This window comes from Benincasa hispida, chromosome 6 (assembly GCF_009727055.1).
Source record: "Benincasa hispida cultivar B227 chromosome 6, ASM972705v1, whole genome shotgun sequence".
Classification (NCBI taxonomy): Eukaryota; Viridiplantae; Streptophyta; class Magnoliopsida; order Cucurbitales; family Cucurbitaceae; genus Benincasa; species Benincasa hispida.
The window spans coordinates 12,032,292-12,048,864 of NC_052354.1; the positions used below are offsets into that span (position 1 = coordinate 12,032,292).

The window sequence follows — 16,573 nt, forward strand, 5'->3', positions numbered from 1 at the left end:
TTTTTAAATTAATCACTTGAAAATATATTTCAAACACATTCTTAGTAGTTAAATTAAACATACATTTTGACATTTAATTTAAGTCAAATCTCATTTTCTTTTGTCAATACACCATTTGTTTGATTTTTTTAATACAATTATAAGGTGGGGATTGAACTCTCGACCTTTAAAAAAGAATATCATATCAATTACCACCGAATTAAGTTCCACAGAATATTTGTTTTTTCTTCTCCCCGAAAAAAAATTCTAATTGAAATCAATTAGTACTGAGTGTATTTATTACTATTAAGATACTAATTAAATTAGATTAAAGTCAAAAATGTAAGTAAAGTTGTAGCATGAGGCTACCCTCATCACATTTAAGTGCGTTGAATATTTGTTCTATAGTATTATAATCGTGTAGAGTTTTCTAATTTTATCTTACAAACCCTAATTTTAAAATAAATGTAGTGTTCTTATTTTTCTAATATATTCCTTTTCTATATGATCTAGTCTTTAAATTTTTTAACTTTTAACTTGGTCCCTCAATATTGAGAGAGGACATACTTCATTAATATTCTTCTAAATTCATTTTAAAAGAACCATTGAACTTTAGGAGCATAAATAATTGAAATGAAAATTTTACTTAAAGAACTTGATTATTACAATTATGACAATTCCCAAGATTAAGATCTCGTTTAGTAACTATTTCATTTTTTGTTTATGGTTTTTGAAAATTAAACTTATTTTCTCCCTTTTCTTACAATGATTTACATCTTTATTGAGTACACTGGTTGAATTCTTCGCCAAATTCTTGAAACAAAAAAAAAATAATTAAAAAACTACTTTTTTTAGTTTTCAAAATTTGACTTGGTTTTTTAAAACATAGGTAAAAAATAGATAGTAAAGGAAGAAATTTGAAAGTGAAAGTAGTGTCGTCTATAGGCTTAGTTTTCAAAAACGAAAAACAAAATAACCAAATAGTCACCGAATGAGGTTTAAAATGTTGCAAATATCTTTAAAAAAAAACAAAAAGTTTCAAATAAATTGAGGACAAAGGAAAGTACCTTATTTACTTCACTTGCAATTGTTTTAAGCTATTGAAAAAAATGTTCAAATAACATTATGTGGAAATCCATTTACTACTCTTCAGACATGAGAGTTCTTATTTTCAAAATTTGCCATATTGTGAGGAAATAATTTCAAAACTACTCCTAAAAAGGAAAAAATGCCATCCTGTTTTCAAAACTACACATGAGATTGGGCTAATTTAAAAGCAAAAGGCTAGAAAATTTAAAGCTCAACATGAAAAAACATTATCCCCAAACTCTCTTAGGCATAATCAGCCACATGTAGATTTTATCACATTTACCAAAAAAAAAAAAAAAAAAAAGCTGTCAAACTTTGATGATAAAAGCATGTGAGGAAATTCCTCAAAAGATGCCATTGTAACATCCCAACAACTCTCTTGCATATGCTCATGCATGAAAACGACTTACGAACCTAACCTAAGTATTTTTGAGTCTCTTTATATGGGTTGTTTTGAAAGAAAATACTACCAATTAGTTTGTGTAATTATGAGAGATTACTCAAAAATATTCAAGATCTATTTCGACCGTGAATTTTATTAGGAGTTGAAATAAGATCCCATACTGATTAGGGAAGAAAATGATCATGGATGGTTTCGATAGCAAAGCACGAAAATTTATACTCTGGTAGAAAATCATACCAATTATGGAGATAGGTGAAGGTTTGGTTGTCCTTATCACGTTTGGTTGGGGACATGGCCATTTGAGTTTCTATCAAACATCCCATAAAAAGATCATATATATAAGAGGAAAATTTTTATTCATAGTTCAACTATACATGATTTAAACCCAATACTTCTTGTTCCTCTCTGAAAACATTTCAATTAAGTAATTGCATGGACCAAAGATCCTCCATGCTCCAGTTGTCATTTGCCCCATCCCCACAAACCCAAGTTGTCTGCTGATATCCCATAGCCTCCATATCCCCTTGAGATGATGGAAAATAGTCATAGCTGATCTCCATCGGCTCCGCGACGTTACTAAAATTCGAAACTTGGCTATATGGGCTGATAGCACAGTCGTCATTCGTCTCCGAACAGCTACCAATTGATATCATCTGTTCACGAACTCTCTCGGCTTCCCCCTGCTGCTTGATATGCTTTTGTATCCTAGTCCTCCAATAGTTCTTTATCTCGTTATCTGTTCTTCCAGGGAGTTGCCTTGCAATTTTTGACCACCTGTATTGTCTTCTAACATTTAGTTTTATTCACATTTGGAGATCAATTACAATATTATTAATGCTTTGAGTTCTGTTATTGATGACATTTATCTTCAGTATTTCCCATATTCTTCTCGTGCTTATATTTCTCTTACGTATGTTCTTCAGATAAAGCATAAAAAAGGAGAGATGACAAGATTTGTCTCAGTGGGGTCTCCATCAAACCATGAACGGAAAAGAAAACTCCTTTTGTTTTTTCCTTTTTATGAAAAGGAAATGCTAACTACAGCTGAGGGTTCAGCTAAAAATGGAAAAATTTCATCATTTTCTTCCTTTATCAGGTTTTTAAAACGTGCAATAAAGCCATTCAAAATGGTATTTTGTACAAAGAGAAGATCCTGCTTTCCATGTCAAACATTCCTAAAAACTTGTATTTGTATGTTCATAAAAGCATTTATGTCCATGAGATATATATGTCAATTAGGAGCTGTTTTTAAAAACTTTTCTTTCTTTTTCAGATCAGAAGACCATCAAAAATTGAGGTAACTAACCATTAATCATTACTTCCTCCTAGTTTTCTATTGTTTGTTCTCACAAATAACTTAATTTTTGAAAACTAATGAAGATACTCATCCTCCTCCCAAAGTCACAAACTTGTCACAATAACCACCATTAACTTGAAAGAATATAGAAAAGCAAAGACAGTTTTTGATAACAGGCTTCTACAAGTTTAGCTCACATAATCAAAACTGACCTGTTACCCCATTTAGAATGCAATTCCATGATCAAGAGCTGTTCTTCAGGAGTTATATTGCCTCTCCGAACATCAGGTCGGAGATAGTTTAACCACCGAAGGCGACAACTTTTCCCAGTACGTTTAAGACCTACAAATTCAAAACAGCAAAGTTAAAATTCAGCATAAGAAAATATGAAAGGCCAGGCGGGTGGGCGGGGCGGGGCGGGGGGGGGGGAGAGTTAAAAGAAACAGAGAGAATTACCTGCGCTTTGGCCAGTGAATTCCACACTCCTTCACCATGATTTGCAATGTAATTCATTAGCATTAAGTCTTCTTCCATTGCTCACTGGCCCCTTTCTCACTTCATCATCATCCTGAGAAGAGCTTAGTCCTCTGTACCCATTTTTCTATTTCCTCACTACTTTCTTCTGGTTTTTCTCGAGAGAGAGAGATGTAAGAAGCTACTAATAAGATGTGAGGATGGATGAAGTGGCTTATATATAGACAGGCCAACCCCAGCCATAGAAAGAGAACTGTTCATTTTTTTTTTCCACGTGTAATTTCAAAAGCCTTTTAATTATTGCACCTAACTCTCAATTTGTATATGTATGTATGCATATGAACTATAGAATAACATGATGTTTTCCATTCTATGCATGACATACATCAATTGGTCCAATGATGGGGAAGGCAATTTTTGGGTAAGTAGAAAAAGGAGGTGAGTTGATAAATAATGACTTTTCTATGCATATATATATATATAGGCTTAGGTCACTAGGGCTTTAAATAGTAGCTTACAGCAATCGTTTTCAACACTCGTTTATCATGTTGGTTGTTTATGAATTACAAGAAAAAAGGATGACAGTTGGTGTTTAATGCCATGGATAAATGGTATTGAATACATTGATATTTTGTAAATGGTAATTAATATTTTTTTAAAAAATGATTTATATTACTATATATATATAATATATATATATATATATATATATACTACTAATACTTATATACCTATAATATATAAAGAAAAAAAAAAAGAAGAAAAGGAGAAGAAAAAAGGCTCTGAAGAACTTGTGCTAAATTTCAACCGCAGGGGAGCTGTGTACAAGGGGGTCGTTGGAAAGTTAACTTTTACATTTTTTTTCCCTAAAAAACAGGGTAAAACTGTGAACGGTTCATAATAATATGCACTTACGAGTCCTTAAAAATGTACCTTTGCAGAATAAATAAATTATAATAAAAATAAAATAAAATCCCCTTAAAAATGCGTTATCTAAACTTTTCTTTTTAGACAAAGGCTATAATTAATCTAAAAATCAATCCAATCCTAAAAAGTATAGACTTATGGTTTATCTATTTACTTACAAAAACATGTGTAACACACCCAAAGAAAAAAAGAAATCCAAAGTTTGAACATATCATTTCTAATGCACCCAAAGAAACCTATATGCATAACACTACGTCAAGTTAAATACTTGAACATGATTATGCTACATCACCATCGACTTAAGGACCCTTTGGAACGACTATTTAAGTTTTTTAAAATATTTTTTTCCTTTTGCACTAAAAACACTTTAATTTCAATTATTAAGCACTTAACAATCATCCCAACCACACTATAAATTGAACTTAAATTTGTATGGAATTTAGCTATTGCAGAATTTTGTAGTCGGTTGGATTCGAGTTGTGAAGATACAACCCTGTTATGTCTCCAAAGTGCTACCTGATTAGTAATTGCATACAGAATCATAATATTGATGGCTCGAACCCATATCATTCAGAAACATAGAACTGAACAAGGATGAATAATACCGTAGTCCATAGATTATAAAGTATAGATATTCTAACAAGTTTTGAAGATAAACTACTAATCCATGAAGCAGTTTACCTGCAAGTATGGCTGAAGTTAAATGGAGGCAAATTCAAAAGCAAAGGAAACCTGCAATCTGGTTTGTAAATGGCTAAGGTTCATGGGTTCATATCCAAATGAGGGTGGTGTCCATCTTTTCATGACTCCAAAAGAAACTGATGTTATTAAAGTTAAAAGGTAAGAGAACATTGGCATTTACATCAGAGTGGAGATTTTTGTACAGACCCATTCTCAACTCCCTAAATGATTAATGACCTGCCCTCACAAACAAATAAAATCTAACTTTCTGCGTACGTCAAAGCGCACAACTAAAGTATCACAGTAAGGATGACCATGTCTATCGTCGCCTTACTACGATAGTCATGTCTATCACGATATTCATTTTTCTCACACTTTATTGTGCTTTCACCATGAATATTGCGATGGACTAGAGAAAAATGAAGATCGTGATAGACATGAGCATCACATTAGGATTACGATAGAAATAGCCATCCCTAACACAATATTATATAATTCACAACAGGTGGGTCATTAATCATTTAGACTGAGAATGGATCATCCATACAAAAAACTCATCAAATTGGGGCAATTCAGATTTTAAGGGTTCCTTAAAATTTCCACCTATATTATTTCAAGCAAAAAGTGAAGGCAACCCCATAAAGACAAACCCATTTCACTTGATTTTAAAGCTTCGCCAATTTTAGGAAGAGGGGTCTGATCTGGATTGGTGGCCAGCATCCACCAGCCAACCTTGCATGACATTTTCGGCACAGATGAGGTTCTTCCACTAAACTCCATACCCAAGTAGAGAGACAATGGAGATCTCAAAAGCAAAATAATATGATCACAAGGAAACTATGACAAGGTCAACTTCCCAAAGAAAACTATAACAAGGTTAGACAGTTTTAGATCAAGTCGCAAGTATACAAACAGAGAGTACATATAGAAGTCTGGCAAACTGTTCTGCTGCTAAAGACACTTCTTGAGAAAAACGAACTATACCCCTATCATCGCCAAACTTCACCCACAGTCCAGAGTCTGACGGCCGAAAACTTCAACTGCCTCATGCCTGTAAAAGGAAGGGAGGCTACTAGATTTACAAATGATCATCAAAATGAATACTTCTTTTGAAGAGAAGCACATATTTTACTGATTAAATAAAATATTCAAAAGATAGAGAGAGATAGAGCTCTCCAAGCAAAGAGGACTACAAGATTTGGTTCTTTTTATGGTTCTTTATTGGTGTAAGTCTGTTATCCATTTTTTAGATTGGAAGTCTTAAATAAGGGAAGAAGTTTTTTGCGATCTTCCAAGTAAATATGCAGTTCCCACCATTTAGAAATTAAGGCCAATATCCAAATATGAACCAATTTTTTTTTTACTAAAATATAGTGGGAAAATGAGACTTAAGATGGTCTCAATAGATTTTTGGCTGACCTTGCTAGCAATATTGTTGGAAAGCCAGTCTAAACCCTCATATAGACCCTCTCCAGATGTTGCACAGGTGCTCTGGATGTACCTGAGATGAATGTTAATTTACATATTAGCACAGATCCTGCAGATCATGGTTCTTAAATCTTAACAGCATATTAGAATCTTTCCACAACATACATTCAGGTAATCTTTGACAATGATAGATATTTCCATAATAGGCCCGGAGCTTAGGCCACTCATTCATCTGACAAGGAGATAGTATAACCGGTTTTCCCCCAAAATGTAATTCTAAGAAAGCACTAAAACGGAAATTGGCACAGTAACATGCCATATTTTGAGGAAATAAATCATAACTTCAGGAGAAACAAACAAGTATCTTTACCAGTGGCGTTGCCGGAGTGAATGAAGACCAAGCTTGTCGGTTATTTCAGCAGCATTCATTGCATTAGGAAGGTCTTGCTTGTTGGCAAATACGAGCAACACAGCATCTCTCAGTTCATCCTGAAGCCATAATAGTTGGGAAACTCATTGTCTAAGAAGCCAAAAAATTATGAATTGCTGCCTTAATAAGAGGATTAAGATTAAAAAAAGAAACCTTATGATGGCAGGGTAATGTGTAGAGAAAAAGAAACCTTACACAACATCACCAATTTTCCATTTGGTATATATATTAAGACAAAAATAAGAAACATGCAGATCAGTAAGTTCTAAATCTTCCTGTCATTAGCATTTAAAGTGAGCAAGGGAACCTTAGCAAGTAACGATAAATCTAATTGATATTCTTATAAAAAAGAAAAAATTAATTAATTAAAAACATTAAATCAGTTCCAAGAAATTTCAAACAGGAAGCAACCTATGATATTATAGAACAGGGCCACCCTTACTCGCTTTGGATGCATATATATGATAGAACAGGAATCTAACTATGAAATTTCAGTACAAACCTTATTCTAAAAAAGAAAGCAAGTTCAATTGTATGGAAAGAAAAACAGAACAGGGTCACACCTCATTCAACATTCTGTGCAATTCATCTCTTGCTTCAACAACACGATCTCTGTCATTGCTATCCACAACAAATATAAGACCCTGTGTGTTTTGGAAGTAATGCCTCCACAGTGGACGAATCTATCCAATTGGTAAATATTAATAATACATGAATCAGTTTCCATCAAATTTATCCAGATACACAACAATATCTTATCACAGTTGTGTAGAAAAAGCAGACACATGAAATGAATAATATTGAGTCTTCCCAAAAATGAATAATATTGAGTCTTCCCAAATCTCAATTATGACACTGCCTAGCAAGCTAGACACCTTGAAATTGAGACATAATTTGATCGAGAGAATTATAGGATAATTAGTATATTTAAGTTTAATATTTTTTAGTTGTTAGTTTAGATTAATTAGTGTTTTGTTAGGATTTTTAGAACTAATTAGTTAATTAGTCTTATTTTCTTGTAAGGTTATACATAGGCAATTTAGGGTTATAATAGAAAGTTTTTGAATATCCATTTGAATATAGAACTTTGGTTCTTTTGAGAGTGCTCTCTCATCTTTAGGGATGGATTTCCCTTATTTGGCCATGGATTTGGCCTAATAGCATTTTTCCACTGCATCATAGTTGGTCCATGACACAGGCATCGAGAAAGAAGAATTCCAAGCAATAATGAACAGCAACATCTTTTACCAAGTAAAAATACTCATCCAGAACAGTGAAAGATTACTCGAAGGTCATATAAAAAGAGGCAAAACAAGCCACCAAATAGAAATTACAAGATGTAGTTCCAACTATTGAGTATCAAAAACACAGGAATAACACATGCTCACAGACAGCCCAAAAAAGGGGGCCCAACAGCCCAAATGAAGCATCAAAGGAAGTAAAATTCCAAAAAACCTCCTCCCAAGATCGCTTGACACCTAAAAATCCTTCTCCTCTTTTGGACCCAGGGGTGGTGGGTGGCTTGATTGTACCTTGTTTTTCTATCTCCTATATGTCCCTTGGTCCCCCAGTGTCCTTCCTTTATCCTCTCTCTAGGTTATAATTATCAAGAAGCTCAAATTCTTTGCATGAAAGGACTTGCATCATAGAGTGAATACCTTGAATCCCATTCCAAAGCATTCTTCCCAGAGGTAAGATTGTCGTCCAATGATGGCAGGAGTTTTTCTGAATCCTTCTTTTAAGGGCAAAGTTTTTCTTTGGCATTTTTTCCCCCTTTTTCCCAATATCTTGTGGCGTTTGGCTTGAGAGGAATGCTAGAATTTTCAAAGGGATTGAAGGTTCAGAGGCGTGGATTTTTTTTTAGAAGAGTTAGAGGTGTGTAATATTGTTAGAATTAGATTTAACTCTTCTTTGTGGGTGTCAGTCTCTCAGGATTTTGAAATTATCAGATAGGTCTTATTCTCTTGTATTGGAGTTGACTCCTCTAAAGCTAGAGGTTGAACTTCCTCTGTAGGCTGGTTGTTTGTATGCCCTTGTTCTTTTATGTATTCTTTTGTTTTTACTTTTATGTTTTAATTCACATGTGGAGGTAATGATTCAAACCACTACCTTTTAGTCAAGGATATGATGCCTTAACCAATCGAACTACGCTCAAGTTGGCATATTGATTTTCATCATAAGGTAAGAAGATCACAAGAACCCCAAAGCATATGATCAAGATCTCCTATAAAGTCTCTCAAAACCAAGGCCACACAGAAAACCTAGAAAAAACTCCAAATCTTTCTAGCAAACAAACATTTCCAAAGCATATAATCAATAATGCCTGCTTCGCACGTCTTCTAATAACCAAAATATGGTATCTAGAGGTTGTATAAGATACATATTCAATTTTCTAAGACTAAAACCTGATATTAAAAAAAATCTATATATATAATAACAGAAAATAAGAGAAAAAGTTGCATTCAAGCCAACATGAATATATCTTGGAAGCATCTCTACTTCTTTTACAAGGTCATAGGTAGGAATTCTCCAACTCACATGTGATGTAATATTATAAATAGAAAATGGTGCATCCAATATTTTGTTGATTAAGAGATAAAGCCATATCCAAATATCAAAACTTAAATCATACTCCAAGAAAAGGACAACACATTACAAGATGAAAAAAGTAGTTCCGAAATTATATTTTGTTCTAATCAGCACAGCAGACAGCAGTATTAAGACTGCTGATCGCAAAAAGTTGGGCACTTAATCAGCAACCTCTACCAAGTGATATATTCCCTCCCAAAGGCCAAAGCCAACAAATTTGATAAGCACACAAGAATGACAAGCAAGAAGAGAAGAGAGATGCATACTTTGTCCTGACCACCAACATCCCATACGGTGAAGCTGATGTTCTTATATTCCACAGTCTCCACGTTAAATCCTGAAATAAATAAATGAAACATAGAAACTTCATGGTCTATATTATATGATTTGTAATAGTACTTCAACATAATGCAAGGAATATTCAAAGCTAGAACACGATAAATATCCGAAGACAGAAACATCGGCATCTAGAAAAACACTTCAATAATTTTAAATTTTCTAAAAGAAGTACAAAACTGAAAAAGAAAAAAATTTCCTTATACACGGAGAAAAATAGGCAAATCAATCCAATGCGTGAAGGTTCCCACGTGAACCAATTTCACAGATGAGTAACAAGAATTCGAATTAAGCAATCAAAATTTGAACATTTCATGAAAAAGGGGTTCTAATCAAAGAACTCACCAATTGTAGGAATAGTTGTGACTATTTCTCCGAGCTTGAGCTTGTACAAGATCGTGGTCTTACCGGCAGCATCAAGACCAACCATCAAAATGCGCATCTCTTTCTTGGCGAAAAGCCTACTGAAGAGTTTGGTGAAGGTCAACCCCATTTCTACTTTGCTTTAGCTGGCTATTTCAATTTGTCTAAGAAGCTGATACCCCAAAAAAAAAAAAAAAAAAAAAAAAAACCCCACAAAAGTAATCAAATAAAGCAGTACACCAAAAAAACAAGAAATCAGGGAAGAACAACAAAATCAATTAGAAGAATCGTAATTTTCGGGAAGGTAAAATTGAGATCCCCATCTCAAAATCCGTAACAAATCAAACAAAGATCGTCCCACAAAGCTGAAACTACCAACATAAGAAAATCCAAACAACAAATCCTGCTCGAATATGAATTCAATTTTCAGATAAAGAAAAACAATTGAAAGCCTCAAAAGCTTAGAAACATGAAAAAATTGAAGAGATTTCAGAAGCGATTACAAAACAGAAGGCATGAATTGAAAGAACATATAAAAAATGAATAAAGAGGTTGGATTGGAACAATACCGGAGCTGGAGAATGGCGTAGAAAGAAAGATCGCGCAATGGAAAGCCCTGAATGAGAGGAGAAGGGCCAAAGGGAAAAACAAAGTTAACCGCACCTGTGTTTTATGCCCCCACGCTTTCACTTTTCCCCTTTTATTCAGCTCTTCCTAAAGCTCAAAAAAAACCGAAAAACAAACCGACAAATCGAAAAACCAAACCGATTAATTAAAAAATCACACCATCAAATATTACACAATTTAGAAAAATATGAAAAGATAGTTGGTAAATTATTTAAATAATCAATAAATTAATTCATGTAATTATGTTGATCTCGGTGTTAATCTCGGACAAAATAATACCGAGATTCTATATATTTGGTTCTCGATAAAACTTGGATGTAATTAACACCGAAATTCGACATATTTGAGCTTTTTCGATGGAATTTCGAATAGGATTAACGCTGATATTCAATATATATCTCAAATCTTACCTAAATTTTTGCAAAATTTGATATTACCCAAAATTTAAATATGACAATGCAATCATTTTGAGTCAATTTGGAAAATCCATTTGGATAATTGGAAAATTTATTTAGAAAATTAAACGATAAATTAAGAAAAAGTTGTATTTTTAACTAAATATGGTAGCCAAAATTAAATTGATTATTGGAAGGCAATTTGATTCAACAACCACCGATTGATAATTCAAGAGGATGGCCAGGTCTAATCCTTTCTTAATAGCTAGAGCTTCAAATACAGACTGAATATGAATGGCCGAGATTGCAGCAACAACTCCTGAAATTGATCTAATAGCAATGCCCATGCCCCTCGAAGATGAATACCAAGCGGCTTCTGCGTTAATTTTGAAGCAAGATCTTTGCACACAGCGACGTCAAGATCACAAGTTTCAGACACCTGCTGATTTTTTGCTTGAAACCTTAAGTGGAGTTGAATTTTAGTTAAATTCTTTTAAAAATTAATAAATTTTTAAAAAGTACTTTTTTTTCTTTTTAAATTTTGATTGTTTTTTTTAAAAACACTAGTAAAAAGAATATTACAAAGCAAAATATTTAGAGGTGGCGGGAGTGTTTATATAATTAATTTTCAAAAACTAAAAACAATAAACTAAATGGTTACCAAATGGGCCATAAACTTCTCACTTTTACATATATATGGTCAAATTTCATCCTATCATTTGACAAAAAGAAAACCTTTTCAATGTGTTGGAAACAACTCCTGGAAACGGCTCCCCCGACAGACAAAAGAGGACAGCAATTGATTGGCACGAACAGTAGTCGTCGGGAAAATAAAACCTGCAAAACGGACAAACAACAGACTAAGTTGTGGATAAAAAACTTATTTATTATTAAAAAAATAATTTCACACACATGAGCCGCACTGAGTCGACCCGCCTACATATAGAATGTGCACCATACCCACATTTGTTTATCACACTCTCTCTAAAACATGGGTACCCCTTGGGTCCAAACCCACAAACAAAGGTGGGGTATATGAGGAGCTTTTCGATTGATAAAATAACCAATTTGGGATTCTCTTTTTCCTTTTTTTTCATTTTAAACAAATTTTCACTAACAATCCTCCACTTGAAAATTTAAAACAAAAGAAAACATTTTTTTCATCAAGCAATATCAATCTATACAATACTATGTATAAGTAAAAGTGTCTTACGACTTGAACCTTTACATAGTGAAGATGATTTAGAACATATTAGAGTAACTATTGATTTTGAATTCTATCTCTAACAACATCTCACACACAACATTATTTAGGGTGTAGTTCAAAAGCCCGTACTTTAAGACTTAGCACGTGTATCTCCATTTAGTGAATGCTCTAAAAAATTCACCTAAAATTCCATAGAAAGCGACCCCCACTTCCACATTCACATAGGTGAGTCTATCAAGAGTACTCTTGTAGCTAGGTACTCCACTTGACATCAAGTACAGATCTCATAAGAACTAAGTTCAACCTTTCTTATGCTTCAGTATATCATGCTCAGACTCTAGGTCATGGAACGAAACTTTGTCTTTGTTTTAGCATGATTTATTTTATATCAGTTGTGATCAGTTATTACCCGTTGAACCTATTTCTTGGGATCTCCAGTCTATAGGTTGGGTTTTCCTCACACGTGGTTCATCTTTCTATAGACATGAGTCTCATTCTTTCTAAGGTTTTGAAAACCTTCTCTCTAGCTAGTCCTTTCGTTAAAGGATCTACCAAGTTTTCATTAGTACATATTATGGGTGTACACGGATTGGGTTTGAGGTATTTTTTGGATCAACCCGAAAATTCAAGTTGGTCAAATTGGCTTCCCGAGTAACCTGAATAGGATACCCAACCCTTAAAATTCGTGCCGGATTGTCGAGTTGTGTATTTTTTTTCTCTCTGTTTTTGGTAGATTTAGAAACCTTACAACAACCAAATCATTATAAAAACATTGATCCAAGATAAATATAAACATAGAATAGGTTTTAAACATTAATTGTCATATCTATAATCAATAGTCACAAACATATACGTGAATCAAACTTCTAAAACATAAAGTACAATATATTCATATCTGTGAAAACCACATATCCATGAATCCATAGTTAGTCACAAACATAAAGTACAACATTAATAGAATACAATACATAACCACATAAGTTCTTAATCCTATAGAATTATATAACAACAGCTCACATCTAAACTATGAACCAAACTTCTAAATCCACAATTATTAGCATCCTGAGCATTCAACTTAGTCCTGAAAATTTAAAAACATTCCAAGTAGTTTGAAAAAAATAAACCAACAACGAAAAATAAAAAGATATATTATATAAGTGTTCAACTTACCATGAAAATTGTCAACTCATGGAGTTTCGTTCTTGTGTTGTGAAAGAGGGCTTGACATTATCTAGACAAATAATATAAAGATTAAATGTATATAATACCATATAAAAATGCATAGTAAATTGCAATAAATAAATAACAATTAAGTTGGAGGCACCACTTGCCACTCTCATTTTTTTTTTCATAAATCTTCATTTCTTCAATTTGTGGAGGAAGATCTAATAAGAATGTTTTGCCACGAATCCAATTTTGTGTACAAATCAAAGCTTTTACTATTTTAGGTAATAATGAACTTCTAAAAAAAAAAAAAAAATCCTTCTTCCTGTACTAAATGCTGATTCAGAAGCCACAGTAGACACTGGAACGGCAAAATCATCTTGAGCAATTTTTTATAAAACTCAGTATTTATAGCCATTTAGTTTCCACCAACCCAGAACATCAAAATGATCACTTAGCTCTTCACAAGAGTTAGACAAATATCGATCCACATCATTCCGCAATTCTAAAGTATGTATTTCTTCTCTTCTTCTCTTGTAATGTGATAATACAAGACCACTCGTGCTAGTTTCAACAATAATTCTCAAACTCAATAGTCTTGGACTGTCAATTGATTCAACTTGTTCATAAATACAACTTTGGACACTCAAATCATCACTAAAGCCATCAACTTGTGATTTGCAAAAATTATACAAACGCATCAAATAAGTTTCAATCTTATCAGCAAGAGCTTTAGTCATAGCATCATTATAAACACTTTCAAAGCAAAAGCATACATAACCCAATTTGTAACGAGGGTCAAGCACCACAATTAGAAATACAAGCTTATTAATTTTGTCAAATGAACTCCAATATTTGTCATACTTTGCCTTTATATTTACAGCCATAGTACACAAAATAGAGTTATGTCCGTTGTTCCAACGAATTAAAAGCTCATTAAAACCTCACATCTCATGAAAGAAAGAATTTGCAGTCACATATAAAGAACCACTTATCTTCATAGTAATATCATAGAACACCTTCAAAAACATGACAAACACTTCAACATTTTTCCAATCAGAATTACTTGGTGGCCCTACCCTCTTCTTTCCGTGATCATCTTTAACAAAATAGTCCTAATAATCCAGATCCTTTTCCTCTAATATTTGAAAAGCTTTATCAAATTTGAGTGCATGCTCAAACATAAGATAAGTAGAATTCCATCTTGTTGCCACGTCCAAACAAACAGGAGCTTTGCATTCTATTTTCTCTTGCTCCATACAAGCTTTAAACTTTGTCAATCTCATAAGAGAGGACCAAACACACCTTACAGCATTACGAACACTAGCGATGGAATCAAGCTTTTCTTTCGATTATCATTTACAATTAAGTTAATATGTGAGCACAACATCTCATGTATAACGATTCACCTTCTAACACTAGGGTTTTCTAACTTCTAAGTCTTTTCTTAACATACAAAATAGCCCCATTGTTTGAACTTGCATTATCAACCGTTATGGAAAAGACTTTATCAACCCCCCATTCCAACAAACAACACTCAATGACCTTGTCAATCATCTCACCCTTATGGTTAGCAACTCGACAAAAGTTTTTTTTATGCAAAATCCATTCTGCATCAATAAAGTGTGCAATGAGTATCATGTAGTTAACATTTTGCAATGAAGTCCACGTGTCAATTGTAAGACAGACTCTTTGAGAATTGCTAACTAAAAATGATTTTAACTTCTTTTTTCCTCAAGATAAAGTTGATAGATGTCTCTAGCAATTGTTACTTTTGAAGGAGGATCAAACATAGGACAAGATACTGCAAAAATGTCTAAAACCCTCATTCTCTATAAATTTGAATGACGATTCATCAATAATTAACATCTTAGCACACACTTCTCTACATGCTTGTTGACTAAAAAATGTAGTCACAAAATTACTACCACATTTTCCATCATTAGAAGGTTGAAGAGTCAAAATAGTTTGTCCTTTTTCTTTCTCCTTATATGGATACTTCTTACATTGATTTTTTAAGTGTTTCCATAATGTGCTAGTCCCACAAGAAGTAGTTTCACAACAATACTCTTTACTACAATAATTGCACGTGAACCTAGTACTATTCTTTTCTAACTTTGTGAAGTGATCTCATACAATGGTGGTTGTATTTGTAGATCTAGGCCTCTTCTTAGTAGGCAGTGGTGGTTTACTTGAATTCCCAATTTCAATTGTGTTAGCAACGACAGGTGGAAGAGCAGGACTAGGGCTAAGGCTAGGACTAGGACTAGTTTGGCTAAGATATCTACTACTGTTGTCCATAACCTATAAAAATAGAGAGACTATGGTCAAAGACTCAAAATAGAACAATCACCAAACAAAAAACACAAATTTAAGATCATTTATAATTATTCAGTGCATACATTCAATAAACAAAGTAGACAAATCTAAAACAACCACCCACACAAATACTAAAAAAATCCACCAACAGTCCAACACAAATTCTAAATAAAATAAAATAAAATAAACCAAGCATGAAAGCAATGTAATGAATCAGCCATCAATGAAGAAAATACATAAAACAACCACCAACACAAATACATTTTTACAAACCTTGAAACGTGTCAGTGGAAATCTAAATTTTGGGAAACAAGAAGTGGAGATCTGAAATTAAAAAGAAAAAGAAAAAAAAAAGTCAGAGTAAAATGGTAGTTTGAAATCTGAAATTACAAATCTTGAATGATAGCAAATGAGCGGTAGACTGAAACGGACGAACGGTGGAAGATGAGCGTTTGAGATTTGAAACGGATGAACGATCGGTGGAAGTCGAACTTGAGACGGCGGAACGGAACGGAGAAATGGGACGTCGAAAGGAACGGAACAACGACGAAGATGAATGGTCGAACTCGAACTTAAGGTTGAGCCATTTAGGGGCTGAGGACTAAAGTGGAGAAGGACGGAAACTGAAGGAGAAGGAGAACGACAGAAAGTGAATCCTTAAGGCCTAAAAGTTCAAAAAATATATATATATATATATATTTAACATTAATATTAGAAATTCGGGTTGGGTTGGGTCGGGTCAACCCAAATTTTTCAAAATCCAAACCCGAGACCTAACCCAACCCGAAAAATACAAAAAAAAAAAAAAAAAAAAAACCCAAATTGTAAACTAACCCAACCTAACCCTTGTAATTTAGGTTGGGTA

General features: G+C 33.4%; 2 protein-coding genes and 1 long non-coding RNA gene across 4 annotated transcripts; all 3 read right to left on the reverse strand.

The window, feature by feature from the left end:
- Positions 1-1,788: 1,788 nt before the first annotated feature.
- LOC120079098 (MYB-like transcription factor EOBII) lies at positions 1,789-3,329 on the reverse strand. Its single transcript, XM_039033285.1, has 4 exons — positions 3,325-3,329; positions 3,225-3,253; positions 2,981-3,110; positions 1,789-2,245 (listed from the first exon to the last, which is right to left on the reverse strand). The coding sequence occupies exons 1-4, from the start codon at positions 3,327-3,329 to the stop codon at positions 1,888-1,890; spliced, it is 522 nt and encodes a 173-aa protein (XP_038889213.1). The 3' UTR covers positions 1,789-1,887.
- A 2,308-nt stretch (positions 3,330-5,637) lies between these two features.
- Positions 5,638-10,723, reverse strand: LOC120080168 (ADP-ribosylation factor 1). Of its 2 annotated transcripts, XM_039034740.1 has the most exons (7): positions 10,566-10,722; positions 9,979-10,168; positions 9,564-9,634; positions 7,272-7,391; positions 6,649-6,767; positions 6,270-6,351; positions 5,638-5,901 (listed from the first exon to the last, which is right to left on the reverse strand). In XM_039034740.1, exons 2-7 carry the CDS (start codon positions 10,124-10,126, stop codon positions 5,896-5,898), a joined length of 546 nt encoding a protein of 181 aa, XP_038890668.1. In that variant the 5' UTR covers positions 10,127-10,168; positions 10,566-10,722; the 3' UTR covers positions 5,638-5,895. The 2 variants fall into 2 exon arrangements, with proteins under 2 accessions (XP_038890668.1, XP_038890669.1); XM_039034741.1 differs by lacking the exons at positions 5,638-5,901; positions 6,270-6,351 and adding an exon at positions 6,492-6,510 and having other exon boundaries at positions 10,566-10,723.
- A 2,484-nt stretch (positions 10,724-13,207) lies between these two features.
- LOC120079368 lies at positions 13,208-16,345 on the reverse strand. Its single transcript, XR_005482226.1, has 4 exons — positions 16,141-16,345; positions 15,982-16,032; positions 13,396-13,456; positions 13,208-13,306 (listed from the first exon to the last, which is right to left on the reverse strand). It is a non-coding gene; the product is annotated as an uncharacterized LOC120079368 (long non-coding RNA).
- Positions 16,346-16,573: the final 228 nt, after the last annotated feature.

Excerpts from the sequence above, each read along its gene's own strand:
- LOC120079098 (XM_039033285.1), bottom strand. Across the intron at positions 3,111-3,224 it reads ATTCACTGGCCAAAGCGCAG|GTCTTAAACGTACTGGGAAA; the intron begins GTAATTCTCTCT and ends TTGAATTTGTAG. Across the intron at positions 2,246-2,980 it reads CATTCTAAATGGGGTAACAG|GTGGTCAAAAATTGCAAGGC; the intron begins GTCAGTTTTGAT and ends AAGACAATACAG.
- LOC120080168 (XM_039034740.1), bottom strand. The coding sequence starts at position 10,126 with ATGGGGTTGACCTTCACCAAACTCTTCAGTAGGCTTTTCGCCAAGAAA. Across the intron at positions 9,635-9,978 it reads CACAACTATTCCTACAATTG|GATTTAACGTGGAGACTGTG; the intron begins GTGAGTTCTTTG and ends TATTTATTTCAG. Across the intron at positions 7,392-9,563 it reads ATGTTGGTGGTCAGGACAAA|ATTCGTCCACTGTGGAGGCA; the intron begins GTATGCATCTCT and ends CCAATTGGATAG.